At 37.9% G+C, this 16,334-nt stretch overlaps 2 protein-coding genes across 8 annotated transcripts in view; one reads left to right on the top strand and one right to left on the bottom strand.

The window, feature by feature from the left end:
• The window catches only part of LOC124111876 (stathmin-like), a 44,545-nt gene extending 30,239 nt beyond the window's left edge, over positions 1-14,306 (bottom strand). For 3 of the 7 annotated variants that reach the window (XM_046471745.2, XM_046471751.2, XM_046471750.2), the window contains exons 1-2: positions 9,108-9,264; positions 8,859-8,927 (exon numbers count right to left, since the gene is read on the bottom strand). In XM_046471745.2, coding sequence (XP_046327701.1) covers positions 8,859-8,868 — 10 coding nt within the window. In that variant the 5' untranslated portion in view covers positions 8,869-8,927; positions 9,108-9,264. Of the gene's footprint in view, positions 1-8,858; positions 8,928-9,107; positions 9,265-14,208 lie in introns of those variants that run through there. The other 4 variants (XM_046471747.2, XM_046471749.2, XM_046471748.2 and 1 more) reach the window with 2 other exon arrangements.
• A 96-nt stretch (positions 14,307-14,402) lies between these two features.
• The window catches only part of LOC124111924 (regulator of telomere elongation helicase 1-like), a 177,053-nt gene continuing 175,121 nt past the window's right edge, over positions 14,403-16,334 (top strand). Inside the window, exon 1 of the mRNA XM_048399831.1 lies at positions 14,403-14,505. The gene's annotated coding sequence lies outside the window, so the exon portion shown is untranslated. The remainder of the gene's footprint in view (positions 14,506-16,334) is intronic.

Here is a 16,334-nt window from a genome sequence, read left to right as displayed (position 1 = left end):
TAAAGATTTCGACAAGGGGCGCATGTTAATTAATTTCTTCGAACAAGCGAGCTCATGGAATGTCGTCATTTGGAAATACCCCAGATGGTTATAGTTTAATACTAAAAAAAAGTATCCATGCAGTGAAAGCATTTTCGGATTTCGGCTTGCGTCGATAATACCATTACTACTCCCTTGTTGTCATCCACGTTTTCTCGTATAACCCTACACTTGTGTATTTGTCGTCATTCACTTGATGCTCAGTTAATGAATTTATTACAGGTACAATTAGTGGTAGCACCACTTAGATTACCTGACAAAGATTCCCATTTGGCATTTATTGTGTCTGGGGTAATTATTCAATCTAAATCCAGGTTTGAAGTGAGGTGAAATGTGTGTTATGTAATATGCACGTGGCAGCCCAGCAAGAGATGAATGATCAGTTGATTTTTATTTTTTTTTGTAAATCAACGGATCGTTCCTAGTCATCAAAGGATTAACAGAAAATACGTTGATTGATTAATCACTGTTATCTTGCGCAGTGGATATGTCAAGTGTGAGTGTTTACATGTCTAGGTTTACTAAAACAAAGGGAATACACTCATATCATGGCGCGAAGTGCCGATGTAAAAACAACATACTTTGTTCAAAGGGTTAACTGATAATACGTTGATTGATTGATCATTGTTATCTATCACTCAATGGAATTTTTAGGAACCGTGGACGTTATGAAAATAGTTGTCACGTGGGCTTTCTCAGCCGACCATTGAGACTTGACACCTATGTAAAACACCTGAAATAATCCAAACGATCAGTTGATAAAAACGAACACGGGTTATAATATCCCGAAACGATATATATCTTTTAAAATATTTGACATGTGACATCGAATAAGTTTCTTTGTACAGCTGCAGACGAGTGGGATATTGTTCCTTTGTGTGGATATTCACGGATACATTCTTCGAACAAGGAAGCTGCCAAAAACTTATACACATAAATTTGGTAGGTTGTAATTATGATATTTGCATTTTGTTTTCCTTCATTTGAACCGATTCCTTTTTGTTTCTCTACGTCTTGGTTGGGAAATTCTTCAATGCGCGATAGACGTTGTTGTCACAGGTCAAAAGCGTGTATATATTACCGTCAATTTGTAAAATGTGATTCTCTCAGGCAATTTATAAAATGTGTAAATATTTCAGTCATTTTGACTAAAAAATCTGTCCAGATTGATCAAGACGATCAAAAGGGCCTACAAACATCACAACAGATTATTATGTAGGATTAAAAGCCAAACAACTTAGAAATGTACTTTTCAACGTAACATTTTGAGTCTCTTGGTGATGACATTAAACATCAAAATGTTTGGAATTCGTTGTCATAATAATACAGATGGAAATGTTTTTCAGTCACTTTGTAAAATAACTGAACATTTAGACGTTTAATAAATTTGTGACACATCTGACAATAAAAAAATATACACACTATAAAAGAAAGCATATGCTCAGGTGAAATATTTACTTTGTGTTGCAAGTCAAAATAGTGTAAACGAAAATCGCAAAATTACCAAGCAATTGACTTATCAAAACTTCGTCACCATTACCGATGCTACTCACAAAGATACCTACATTTCCTTATTATCTCGAAAACTGTATTTCATTTTGTTGATCAAGGTGACCATACGCCCTTATTACTACCCATAAAAGTGACTAATGCGCTTACGAATGGCGCAGCAGAGGTCGCGAACTAGTCTAGATTTCTGCTATACATCCGGCTACTCACTGGGAAAAAACAATAACAAAGGCAACAACCAGTCCCGGGGAATTGCGTTAGATCAGTGCCCCTTTAAGGGCCAGCACATGTCAAAAACTGTAGGCCAAACATTTCAGTTGAAGCTATTACTGCTATCACACCAGAGACTCTGTGGTTATAGAGGAAGCCTACATTTTTCAAGGAAATTATCAGCTTGTAAAATATCACACACTATTTGACAGGTCTAAATCTACTGTTTATAGATATGAAAGTTATGTTTGTTTGTTTCTTGTTTAACGCCGCACTCAGCAATATTCCAGCCATATGATGGGTCTGTAAATACTGTATTCAACGTAAGAAGCGCCCAGGGCGCTCTCAAAATTTGAAATAGGGGGCTCTTATTAGAATATTATTTTGGGGGAAAAAACAGAGTTGAAAGATAAATGTCGTGGTTTATGCTGATAGCCTGAAATGTTTATGTATGACAGATATATTTTTCCAGAATTTAATTGCCCATAATTAAGGGTGCATATAACACACGAGTGCGTATTATACGCGAATAAATAAGTCTTGTGTAAATTGATCAACTGGAAGGGGTGATAATTGGGAGCAAGTGTTGCCGTGGGGGCTTATTAGAGCAGGGCGCTTATTATGTCGAATACGGACCAGTTTGGACCAGAAAACCAGTGAGTGCCATCATGAGCATTGATCCACGCAATTGGGATACGATGACATGCATAAGCCGAGTCAGCTAGCCTGACCACCGGTCGCCTCTTGTGACAAGCATGAGTTGCTGAAGACCTATTCTACCCCGGATATTCATGGGTTGAAAGATATTTTTCACATTATTTGAATAATGCATTCATAACTTAAGTTAGTTTTTGATAAAAAAAATATATAAAAAAATAATTAATTTTTTTTAAGCTAACACATTCATAACGTCCAGATTGAGCAGCATGGAAGCGAACATTATGGTGATATTCAGGAAATTTAAAATTTCATAATAGAGCTGTCCACATACTTATTTTTTTAATATTTTCATTGTTAAAGTAATCAGAAAATGATGATAAAAAGAATCGAAATACTTCTGTTTTCGAAGCTTGTGTATAAATAACGTGCGAAGATTTGTTCGATGTTTTGTATAGTTAGAAAGCTCAGAACATCAATAATATTACAATAACTTCGGCAGGATAGCAATTGGTTTCTAAAGACATCAATAAAGCACTTGGATAAATTGTGCTATTTTGAACGTTTTAAGCAGTAAATATTTTTAAAATATGGAACTTTGTAGACATATCGTGCTAGGTTACAACCTGTGACAAAGATTTCTCAACATATATTGACATCAATTTTTAAAGATCGTGTCCGAGCCTATAAAAGCGAGGTGACAAATGCCGAGATGTCATTGACTTACATTACACAATTGCACAAAAAGATGGAAACAGTAACTAAGACGTAAGTTTGACAACTTTAAGAAATATGTTTGTTGATTTTATTGATTACTTTAGTTCATTTATTTACAATTTGCTTGAAACTTCTTTATATTGCTCTTTGACATGATCATGTTGGATACGGACCTGTTGTCAAAGCATGTGTCCGAGATAATGTTTCTTTCAATAACATTGCGGGAAATAGTTAATAAAATTTTAAAAATCTATTGATAAAATATGATAAATTGAAATGATATACATGTACATATTTTCAGACTTTGTGAAAAGTGATAGATGTAATAAATAAATGATATGACAGATAGGTTTCATGAAACTATATATTATTTTGACGTGGCTACAGTATGGCCGATAACCCAGCCTTCGGTGCAGAACTAGTAGAGTACTTTGAAGCTGGACCCTGTTTCACAAAGCAATCTTAGTGTTATGATTCGTTTATGATGCCTACAGCTTAAAATAAACTGCTGGCCGTGAAGACCTCCTGAAATCTAAAACTATCAGCCCGAGAACAAATCTGTTAGCCTTGGGCCTACATGCTGAGGTCTATTTCGAACACTGATGACTTGTAGTTGTAAGTTATCAAGTCTGGACCAGACAATTCAGTCTGTCCACAAGTGACTTGAATGCATGAACATTGCCTCACTAGTACTTCTATCACTTTGTTATATTCAAACTTTGAAGGGGTGTTAGCAAGAAGCAACATGCTACTTTCGAATCTGTTTTGCTGTGGTAAACTCAGCTTTGAGCAGCATTTCATAATATGATGGTGTGTCAGCATCTGTGAGTTTGAAGACATTATCTCTATGGTAAAACCCATTTGTGTGTTTGTGCTGATAATAAGGAAAATTATCATTGTGGATCTGAGGTTTGGGTTTGGCTATTTGGTGTGTTGTTTATGCTGCACTCAGCAATATTCCAGCTATATGACGGAGGTCAGTGAATAATCAAGTCTGGACCAGACAATCCAGTGGTTGATATCATGAGCATAGATCCACGCAATTGGGATCGATGACATTAAATTTTTAATCAACCAAGTCAGCGAGCCTGACTACCAGATCCCGTTAGTCGCCTCTTACGACAAGCATAGTCGCCTTTTACGACAAGTATGGGTTGCTGAAGACCTATTCTACCCCGGATCTTCGGTTTTAACCCAAGGCCAGGTGAAAGTTGTGGCCATCTGTATTGTCAAGGAAAACCCTATGACAGCAGAAATTTGCTCCAAACTATTTTTTGACTACCTAGCTGCAAAAATTCAAGAAAAACTAATCATGATAACCACTATTCGTTTTGAAGAGTTAATCTAGTGTTAACTGAAAAGATATCAAGATCATTACTATTAACGTGGACAGAGTGAAAATGAAATAGATTATAAGGTCTTAAGGTCAGACTCAAACAGGTTTTTCAATTGTGAGTCTAGCATGACTGGCTTATACTTTCAGCTACCACAGAAACGTGACTGCTTCTTGAAATAAAAGCGGTCGATCAGTGATAGAAACTAACATTTTTTGTCAATTAGTCCTAATAATATAACAAAACTCATAAAATTTGCAAATTTCTACAAATCCTTATGATACCCTTACTATTGGACAGTTTGACAAGGACTATTGCAAATTTCTATCACTGCCGATAAAGCATTACATTCTTCATAACTGACTCAGTTTCCATTGACACTTTCTGTGGTTGTGTCTGAAGTGGCCACCAAACTTCCTCCCAGTCCCCACACGAGATACCACAGATAAATCTGTACCGGACTCCATTTTACTCCCACAAATGTACATCCAATATTTCCAGGACAGTCTTATTGATTTCACCGAGATGATTAATTCTGCTGCAGACAACTTGCTTCCCCATGCTCACCTGACATACTCAACAACAGTCTGGATAATCATTGACGCACAGCAGCTTACTTAACACTTAACAGGGTAATTCGGTTCAGATGATGGTTATAAAGACGAGGCGGCTGCTTCATTTCTTTGATGAGTACATTAATATTGATGGAGGAGAGCGGGTCACTGTGATCCCTCAACACCACATGGTATGCCACTCCTGGTTCAGACAGTCTTCTGTCTTCTTCCTTACTACCTGAAAACTTTACATTTGGTTGAAGCATGTCATGATTGGTAGTCAAGGTTCAAACTTTTTCAATTATATGTTTCAAAATACACCTGTTTGTGTACATGTATCTCCATGACACTGTGCTTGTATTGTAAACTACCGGTAGTCAATAGGTGCTACCTTGTTATTAGCCAGGGACGTTAAACAAGGAAATGGAAGCCTTTTCCAAATTTACCCTGATCCATTAATTCCTAACTTGTTTGTGTTAAATGCAATATCATGTTGGTTCAATATACTGGCAGAACTAATTGTTCCAACTAATGTGAAACATTCAGGCTGCCATGTTACATGTTATAATGGCAGCATAATTCTGGACTTCAAATGAGCATATCACACAGGATTTGAACCCTGACAAGTGCTCTTGCTGAGCTAACTCTACCTTTACAAATGAAAGGCCACAATTTAACAAAACACACCAAAAACAACAAACAAACCACTTTGTGGTGAATAAAACATATCAGCTGATAAATTGTATTTTGTTTCTTTCCATGTTTGGATCCAAATTTCATGAAGAACAGGAAAGGTGTGCATTCAATGTAATTTCAAAGCAAATTCTAGTCATGGCAAAGTCTAGATCAGTATGTATGTTAAATTCCATCATCGCTCTCGTGTCCCCACAATGTGTGTGTCACTACACCTTCACCGTTAGCATAAGGCTCACAAATGAAACCACTGCCTCTGCTTTGTTACATCTTGCAGGTCACCATGACAGCTTTGGTAAAGCAGTGTAAACCGTAGACATGTGATAAACAATTATTCTATCGATCTATCAAGACTGAGACCTTAACACACTGGACCTTATACCAACACAGAAACACATGATATATTTTCTTGGAACCTGACTTGCAGTGAGATTAATGAATTAAGTCCTTGCCATAACACATTATTTGCTGGTCTTAGGAACCAGGGTCTAATTCATTCATTCTGTGTTGTAAGTAATCAATTTCTGCAAGGCACATGTTATGTCTGCAACTTATTGATTAGCAGCAGCAGCAGCATTGCCATTAGTGATGATCACGGATCCCATGAATGAAGTGCAGTCAGCAATATTCTAATTACTACAACAGCCAGTAAATAGCCACATCTTGGACTTGGACAGAGATTCAAGTAGCACCAGCAGTAACACATGCAGTAAGGGCACACTGACACAATCAGCCAGGTTACACAGACTAGCCATCTGATTCTCATTTGCCAGCTATATGTGGTTGACGTATAAGCAACAACTGTGAGGGCACTGTGATGCTATTAACTTTGTTTAATCAGATTGGTTTGAGGATGAAGACGAATGGATGTCAACAATTTCATATTGATAATCATTATTCCCATTGACGATAATTCCGATTATCAATCATTTTAGCCAGCCCTACCCACCAGCACTCAATACCAAAAATATCCGTCAACAAATCCTCACTGAAATAAGCAAATTAACCCTGTGTTACATCAACTTAATCAAACTACTCTTTGGATGCCTTGTAACAAACTTTAGTTGTCACAGGAATGGAAACATATCACAAATGCCATACTTTAAGTCATAAGTATAAGTGATGTTAGTTGTTTGACTATGGTTTGTCAACATACTATTTTTGCTTTTGAAATAGCAAAAGCAGGAAGAAATCCTTTCGGGTTTGCAAATTGGTTGATCTCAAAATGTGACTTGTCAAAAATAAAGTGAAAGGTTTAAAAATAGATATATCGCAAAAAGCATCCACTAAAATAACAAAGTAGAACAATGTAAAACATAGACTCAATACTTATTTATTTCTAGTATTTTCTATGAATCATCAAGTCAGTTAAGGCGTCATTTAATGTCAAAGCCTCGTCATTTTTTTCATTTCATAGTTTGTCAGAAAGTTGAATACCTCTGTACACTGATTGTGACTAATATGCATGTGCGTTATTAGCTATGTGTGTGAAAGAACCACCACAAGTATCACAAAGATGTATGGGTACCAAGCAGCTTGCCAGTTTGTCCTGTGTTTAGTGTAATATTCTCAAGACTATTTTAATACATGTTGCAAATGGCACCCTCCATTAAGCAGTACTAGTACAATATGATGAGGGCTTGCAAAATGGTGTTTTTTTTGTTAACAAGCCCTCCTGGCCAGTGAATTTTGTAAACTAATTTATACACTGATGTTGAGTAGGGGGAACTTTGTCGGACTTCCTGTCCTTCATGTTGTTTTTCATCCCAGCATGACATGGTGAGAATGTTAATCCAGGGATTTATCGAGGATCCCAAACTCAGTGCCCTTGAAAGGCAAACTGGCCAAAAAAAATTAATATTTTGTTCAAAATTGGATTCGTAGAAAAGTTCTTTTTACCTACATCTGAAGATTTTTATCACTGCATTCAAGGCAATAATGTTAACCTAAGCATTGAAGGCTCTCCCTCTCTATTGGTCCTGTTATGAGTGAAATACCACATCATACCATACCAACATATGCCGCAGACTTGGAAATGAATATCAGGAAAAATCCTTGCAATCACTATTTCTTTCCTATGCATTGATTTTAATCGCTACAAAAATTATAAAAAAAACCCCAATTATTTGGCAGAAAAGCTTAAAAAACAAGTCCAGTCACATTGCACACCCTTCACTGTCATGTGAACTGTAAACGAATATCTGTGAAAAATAAAAAAGAACCCAATTTGTATCCGTTATCAGCTGAGTGAACATCTAATGCATCTCAACACATCCAGGTGTGAAAGGAATCCCCAGGGCTCGGCAGGAGGAAACTTGTACAAGTGTACTACATTATTGATGGCATTATTATTTAACCTGATGTCATCAGTTACAGTCGAATGAAAAACAACATCACTGAAAAGAAATCAATGCTGCCATATGATGAGACACCATGACTGTGTGATTGTTGACACAAGTGTAGCTGTATATGCTGGTAGGACTAGGAGTGCTGCAATACTTGAGTGTTGTATAATGAAGCACTGGGGCAGATCAATGGTGGCCATGAGTCACACTGACATTGTCCATCAAGACACACTATCACCGTCTCAAAAACCATACTTAGCCTTCAATGAACATGATAAAATTTAAAGAAATCATGATGATTATAGCTCAAATAATTACATTTTTTTTTACAATAGTCATCAAATTGGTAATGTCAGTACAATCAATAAAATTAATCAATTTTGTGTGCAAATGTAACATCATTAAAACTAAATCTTTGATAAACATAATACATTTTACCACCAGGATACAGTGTGGATGTGAAGCTTGTCTATTCTTGAAAATTGTCAAAGAACTGGACATTGAAAGTAGGGAACTTATCAACAGTATCTACTAGTACTATGCTATAAAAAAAATCATGATGCGGTGTTATCTCACGGATGTTCTGACATTTCAAACAGATCATCACATTCAAATTCAAACACAAATATCAAAATTGAATATCATTTTCACACGGATCAAGCCTCAGATGACAAAACGTGATGCATATATTTCAATTTCATTAAAAATAGTCCACATTGGATGGCTAGACAATCCATCCCTTAGTCTAGACATAAATAATCAGTTTGGAGAGAATGGTACTACACAAAAGCAAGTCTCACCTGTTGACATGATGTAGGCTGGATGTTCTTGGCCAAGCTACAAAACACTACCAAAGGCACAGAGAGGATCTGAAATGAAATGTGAAATCCGTGAAAGACCAGCAAGTTCTGTTGTTCTGCATACAAATACATTGTAACAACCATGCATGAAACATTATGTCCACGGTGAGATCATTCTTAAACATTTCACAAAATCTGGAAAACCTTTTCCCCGGGGTAGATACAGTTATCGTCTGTGAAAAGATGTACCTGGGTTTTCAGGACTGATAATCAAACATTGGCAGTCCTTGGGATCTATGTACAGGATGTGAGACTGGTCATCCAACTGAAGCGATCACCAAATGAGTCAACAGTTCTCATCGGTTGTGTCAGACTGGAATCATTATAATAATTCTTTAATGTATCTACCAGAGAAAAGCTGCAGTGGAACCCTCTGCTGGCAGCATCATTAATAATGTATTCACATGCAAGTTTAAAGGCTGAACATGATTTTCCTTCCAAAATTTTGCCCCCTTTCTATTAAGTTCTAACATCACATTGGTCCTAATTGTCTTTAGACAGTGATGCAAGTATGCAAATTCCAGTGCATGGCCATTATCAATGAAAATCAATGCAAGTTTTCAGCAGCAGCCTCCATTTGGATGATGACGAGGACTTGCATCCAGGCAGTGACTCATTTGCTTGTCATGGAAGCTGCAAGGTTATCTGGTACCGGCCAGAGAGCAAGATAAAACACATTCTTGCCTAATAGATTCCTGTGTTGTAGCTGGGGGCTTCAGTGAACGTGCAGAATATTGCAAGTATTGATTTGTCACAACAGTGCTGATGGCACCAAGCAAGATGGGCGGCTGTGAGTGGGAGCCTAACAAATAGCAAGGTTTAGGGATTGTACCATGCTCCCAACACAATTAATTGAAGGCAACATCGAAATAACAATCTGCTCAATTTGATACTTGACTTCAAGATCCAAAATGAGATGGCTAAAAATAAAGCGTTCCAAAGCTCTAACTTTTGCAGCGAAACCAATGTTAAAAAATGTATTTGTTTCCACAATTAAATGCAGATACAGGTTGCAATGACCTTATACCGGCAATTGCAATCCTCTGGCAGTGACAAGTCACAGTGCTGAGACATTCATGTTTGATGTAGCATGGGAGTCATCTGAAAATTGCCACCATTAAAAAGACATCACTGCTTCACACCACATATTTTCCATTAGTCTGTCTAGCAGCGCCTTCGTTCTAAAAAACATGTTTAACATCTTTCAGTGTCTTGGCTGACCTTTTGGACTTCAGACAAAGTCAATTGATATTATCTATCCTAACTGGTAAAACCAACAACATGTTGAAAACATGTCAAATGTTAAATAGTTCAATCTTAAGTACTGTCATCACCATGAACAGGATCATATTTGTTGTTTATGGCCACACTCAGCAATATGATGATGGTCTGTAAATAATCAAGTCTGAACCAGACAATCCAGTGACTGACATCATGAGCATCGAACCATACTATTGGAATATGATGACATCTGAGGAAGAGGAGATATGGTGATGTGGCTGCAACGGATGAATATGACCTTTCCTTCCAGGGCCACAAAACCACAACTCTATGAAATTATAAAATCTAACAAATCAGAGCCTGTGTAAATGGTTGACAACTACAAAGGTCAAGGTAACGCTATTTTACAATGCCCCTTTACCACTGCGATCTGAAACCAACAGAGTTGATGTGGGGGGTCGTCAAAGGTGATATTTGACGATTTAACACAACATTTAAATTGCAGGATGTTGAAAAACTAGTAAATGAATCCCTTGTTCGGGCAACTGTAGAGACATGGCAGTGTTGCGTTACCAAAGTTGTCAACAAGATAGTCAAGATACTGGTCTTGTGATGGGAATTCAGCAAGCAACAGTCCCACCTATAGTTGTGACCATCAGCAGAAACAAGCATTCCAACGAGGACTGTGCCACGAGGAAGTCAGATTGCGAGTAAAATTATCATGAGACAACCCCTCTTGTGCTGTCTTTGCCTGTACCTCCTACCACTGTAGGACATCCCATTATGGGTCATATCAGAACCTTTCATCTTACCAATCAGAGCATAGCTTACGAGATCAGGAAAGTGGCAGTCAGAATGTGTTTTCTAATCATGCAAACCTTGAAACTTGAAAAGGTTAACATGGTGTATTCCGTATGACAGTTACGGCATATACAATTCGGTGGCTTCTGCTACTAGCCAGACCACACCGGTCATATAAGGTGATCTCGCTTCAATGGGATTAACATTTGGCCATAACAGTTGCATATTCCGTGGGAAATACTGCCATACAATCTTGACATTATACATGTATTATACTCTGCCAAAAATAGAAACCCAAAAGTGACTTTAGATGTAAATTTAATAGACCATATAAATTATCAACAGATTGTAATGGATTGTTCAAAATTGGCATGCATCTGATGATCATCATTGTCATTGACCCAGGTTCCACATGGCACACATGGAACTGTACATTTTCAAGGCAAAGATCATCCGTTCTCAATATCTTGTATGTCCACCCATTAGAGTCCAAAAGAGACTGGCATCGTCTCCGAATTATGGCCAGGGGAATGTTTATCCACTCTGCCCGCAGAGCTTATGCCAACTGTCAGGTGTTCTGTGGTTGTTGCTGACTTGCTCACAGTTGTTGATCCAGTGCATACAAAAACATCTGGAGACCTGGAAGTCCATAGCTGGACCTGGATGTTGGGATTCCTGAATAATTCTGTCGTCAGTCTTGCCGTGTGAGGTCGGGTGTTGTCTTATTGGAAAGTGACGTTCACTTATTGCATAATGGGAAGGAAGTGAAAGGATGAAGAATCTCATCTGTGTAACGTTGTGCTGTTAAATTCCCCAGAACATCACCAAATCTGTTCTACAAGTATTGGAGATGGCTGCCCACCTCCGAAATCTGTCCACTTTCTGTATGCAGTTTCGTGCATAAGGTTCCCTGTGATGTCTGTAAACATGTCTACCATCCGAATGGCAAAGAATAAAACGTGACTTGTCACTTAAACCAAACTGGTGTCCATCGCGGTTGTGGCCATACAGAGTGAACTTTATGTCACAGTCAATGATGCAGGTCCGTCAAAATGACACCAAGAACTGGTCGTCTTGTGCGAATACCTTCAGCGCGTAAATGGTTCCCCACTGCCTGGGCTGATATCATGCACAATCCTGGTATTGCTCTTGTAGAGGTGGCTGTAGACGTATGAATCTGTCCTGTGCTCTGGTTGTGATACATGTTCAACAGGATCTGGGACGGTCACATGTTTTCCTATGTGTCTGATAACGGTTCCAGTCTTGCAATGGTGTTCGTTGCTAAGCGAAAAACCTGGCTACAGCTGAAGATGAGTCTCCTATGTGCAGTCAGGAGATGGCGTCTTTGCATTGGATTCTGTCAATGGTGGCTTGTTTTCGCTGTTCACTTGCTGTAAGATTGTGATGGCATGCAAATAAAACCCAAAGTTTTTATAGCCCAACAAGTAATGTTGCACATGCATGTCATGTTGCTGTGTTTTGGCGCTATGCTCTCACAAAGTTGTTTTTGCAGTTTCTCCATATTTTCATTTCTGCAGTGCCTCATTCTTTCCACACAAATCAATCCCAATCCATGGAGAGATGACCAATTCCTTTTTTTTTGGATGTAGACAACACTGTAAGCATGGTTAGATATTTACAATTTTACTAATTTTGCATTTCTTTTTTGCAGAGTATATAAGACAATCCAGAATGTTCTTTTGTTTTCAGATTTTGTCAACATATTTTTCAAGCGCAGTCTGGACTAGAAGCTGCCAGTTTAAAACTAGTGCCGCATAGCTGGAGAAAGTTCTGATTTTGATTGGCTAATATCGACTTTTTGTTAGTCATTTCATTGGTCGGTCAAAGTTTGCAAAAGGTCATTCTGACGTGACCTGTTATGGGAATGTCCTCAAATCTTTGTTTAGCAGTAGTGAGTGAGTGAGTGAATATGGTTTTACGCCACTTTTAGCAATATTCCAGCAATATCACGATTGGGTACACCAGAAATGGGCTTCACACGTTGTGCCCATGTGGAGAATCGAACCTGGGTCTTCAGTGTGATGAGCGAATGCCTTAACCACTAGACTACCTCACAAGTCTGGAGAATGATAGAATGAGACAGTGGTATGTAAACCCTCTGCATGTGTAATTGACGACAGCAGAATAAACATGCTTACGATTATGACAAAACACCTTTACAGAGTTTATATATACTCAAAGAGCCCTGACTGGACAGAGTGTCAGTTCCTACTGCTCTTCTGAACCGACGATCAATTACCAGGGAATGGTAAACATTCAATCTGGTTGATTTTTTGCGAATGAAGTGCAATCTGAGACCAAGATAACAGCGATGTTCGAAGTTGATCTATGTGAAATCTAGAGCATGGTTTTCGCTGACACAAGCAGGACAAGACTTCTTAATATTCATGTCAATTCTTAACTAATCAGAGGTACATCCTTAATTTTTTAATAAATTTCACCTTATGTGAAAATGTCACAACTGCACGTGTGCACACAACAATGTAAATAACTGAGTGCTATCACTAGATAAACATTACTAATGGTTAATCATGCAAATTAACTCCATTGCCCAGCTTCAAGCTGGTAACATAGAGTTAGATCAGCCAGCCAGAGCGCAAAACTGAGCTTCAAAACAAATTTAGTGATTTTGCAAGATTCCAGTGGCAAGAGGAACCATTCATGATTTTGTCTAATTTTGACAGGGTGGGAAGACTTCCCTCCGTATCTCCCCTAAAAAATATATACCCTATACCTAACAAGATTGAGCGGCAATGCATACATATACAACTTTTGAAGGTGAGATACGGGCGCAAGTCTTACCTATTGACACATCCGTAACCAAGGTAACCTTGCAAATTTTATGTTTTGGTACATTATTATTGTTTTCCTGTCTATTTTAGCAGTGACAAACAGTGGCCTATCAAAATAAAATAGGTATTGTCAGAAGCTGGTTTTGACAAGCTGTTTATCTGTCAGTGTACCAGTGATTTACAGTAAAAAGGTCTCTACTGTATGAAAAGGTTTATACGTACATAAATAAAATTAATCCAAAATCGCTGTGCTTGATCCTGAGTAAATACTTTCTGAATTTTGAAACGGTAAATGAGAAGATGAACACAGATGGTCACGAATGAACTGCAGTTGTTTGAATATACACAAAACCACAAAATTGTCAGTATGTGTGCCTCACAGGTACTTTCTACATCAAAGTAAAGAAAACAGTATCTAAACAGGACAACCCGTTGAGAAGAAAAAACGAACAAACCTCAAGATAAAACGGTAACGACCTCACAGAGTGTTTCAACTAAACTCCGCGCTACTTATATGTGACGTCACTTCTGGTAGAAACGATTGGCTGTTGGGATTATGAACGGTTTATTGATTGGCTCGCAGGTTATTTTTCGCGTATTTCATTGGTCTTTTGAGTTGAACCGGATATAATAAGATTAGACCTGAGGTCATGTTCAAAAATGGCCGCCACATGTGTTTACATTTTGAATGCAACACAATTAATGTTGCCCGAATCGTTTTAACTGATATGAAAATCACCGAAGTAATTTTGGTGAGATTGCCCCTTCTACCAAACTTCTCGTTAATGATACCATACCAGCTGCATACCAAATGTACAAATATTGGTCACGTTGACACAAATATTATCATAATCATTTTCCAATTTTCGCGGGAAATCTTGTGTCATTCACTATAATTCGCTGTTCAGTGTCACTGTCAGATGTGGTTGGATACTGTGCAAGCCGTAGATTGTTTTACAGGCTGCAAGTTGAGCAGTCGATTGTCAGTTTTGCCACAAGCAGTAAAAGATGAGGTGCAGCAACTGCCAACTATTGATGCCCTCCGCATTATTAACTATTAATTTGTTTTAACATCCCCTGTACGTGTTACGGGTTTTCTGACGTTTAGAAACAGTTTTCTCGCTAGCCACAAGGACAGCCGTAAAACATCTCTATCACTTATAAAAGACAACTTTATCTTAAAATCAAGCCATCGATTGAGTATTTACAATATTTCGTCACACCAAAAAATATGACATTTTCAAATAGAAAGTCAGAATATATAAACATTTGGGGAGGGTCATGATTAATGGATATTTAATAATAAAATTTAAAGTGCTTTTGCATTTTGACTTTTCGGGGATGGCCTTTAAAAAATGTACAAGGACATGGCGAGGGTCCTTATTTTCTATATGTGCATCAAAAACCTCTGACTCACCCCACACTGTAATGATTTTTGACCGTCCCTAATCATTCACATGAAATCCAGGAACAAAATAAGAATAAATATCAGATATTGGAGCCTAAGAACATGAACAGAAAGAAAATAACATCACCCATAGGGTAGAAAGTAGGGCTGTGATGGGTACTTGGTCGAGTGAGTGCTGAAAAGGACCGGGGTACCAACAGAACCACCCTGACCTGTGGCTAGTCTCATGATATATGGTTTAATGACAATATTGTAGATTCTATAACTCCATGGTTACACTACAAGTCACAAATGTCGACATTTCTTTCTGACTGCATGCATTCCTTCTGACTTTTATATGTTTCAGTCAATTTCAATGTATGCATGACCAGATCGTTTTATACATGTAACTAAATACATTTTGCTAGGGCTCCGGTTAAACAATTCCCAATCAGATATTTTGTACATAACTCTTGAGACCTACAGCAGGTAAGTGGGTAGTGTCGGGTAATTCAGGATTGGTTACCCATGTAGTAAATTAAGACTCATGACAGCAGAAGTGTTTTGCACATGTGTGGTGATACTTAATGCTCATTCATCAGTGTGTGTTTATGGTTTAACACCGCACTCAGCAATATTCCAGCTATATGATAGAGCATCAATCCATGCATTTGGGATACAATGACATGCATTAACCAAGTCAGTGAACCTGACCACCCAATCTTGTGAGTAGCCCTTAACAACAAGCATCGTCGCCTCTTACGACATGTATTGGTTGCTCAAGATCTGTTCTAACCCTTTCTTCACAGGTAGTTATTGGTTAGTGGAAGCCATTGACACACCGGTCTTGGTGAAAGCAGTATGATATGATATTCTCATCAATCAGTGTTCATGATGTCACAGATCAATGTCATATCATCAGAATTATATGCAGGCTTCACTGAATTTTCTTTGCATGGTTGAGATTTTATCTTGTTTTCACCATTGTCTCTCTTAATTACAATGGGTAATATAAGAGAAGTCCTCATCTCAGAAGAACAAGATTATCTGTTCCTCAGGCATGAATATTTTAATTCCAGAAGTAAGGGCTAGGTGCTTACACCAAACACTTATGTGCTTCAACGATAATCATTTTTTCTTTAAGTATGTCATATAAAGAAAGAAAGAAACAAATTGTGCTGAACAAAGTTCCTA

The sequence above is a fragment of the Haliotis rufescens genome, unplaced genomic scaffold (genome assembly GCF_023055435.1).
Source record: "Haliotis rufescens isolate VD_foot unplaced genomic scaffold, xgHalRufe1.0.p SCAF_2, whole genome shotgun sequence".
Lineage (NCBI taxonomy): Eukaryota > Metazoa > Mollusca > Gastropoda > Lepetellida > Haliotidae > Haliotis > Haliotis rufescens.
The sequence above is the reverse complement of the archived record's forward strand: the minus strand, read 5'-3'. Positions and strand labels throughout refer to the sequence as shown.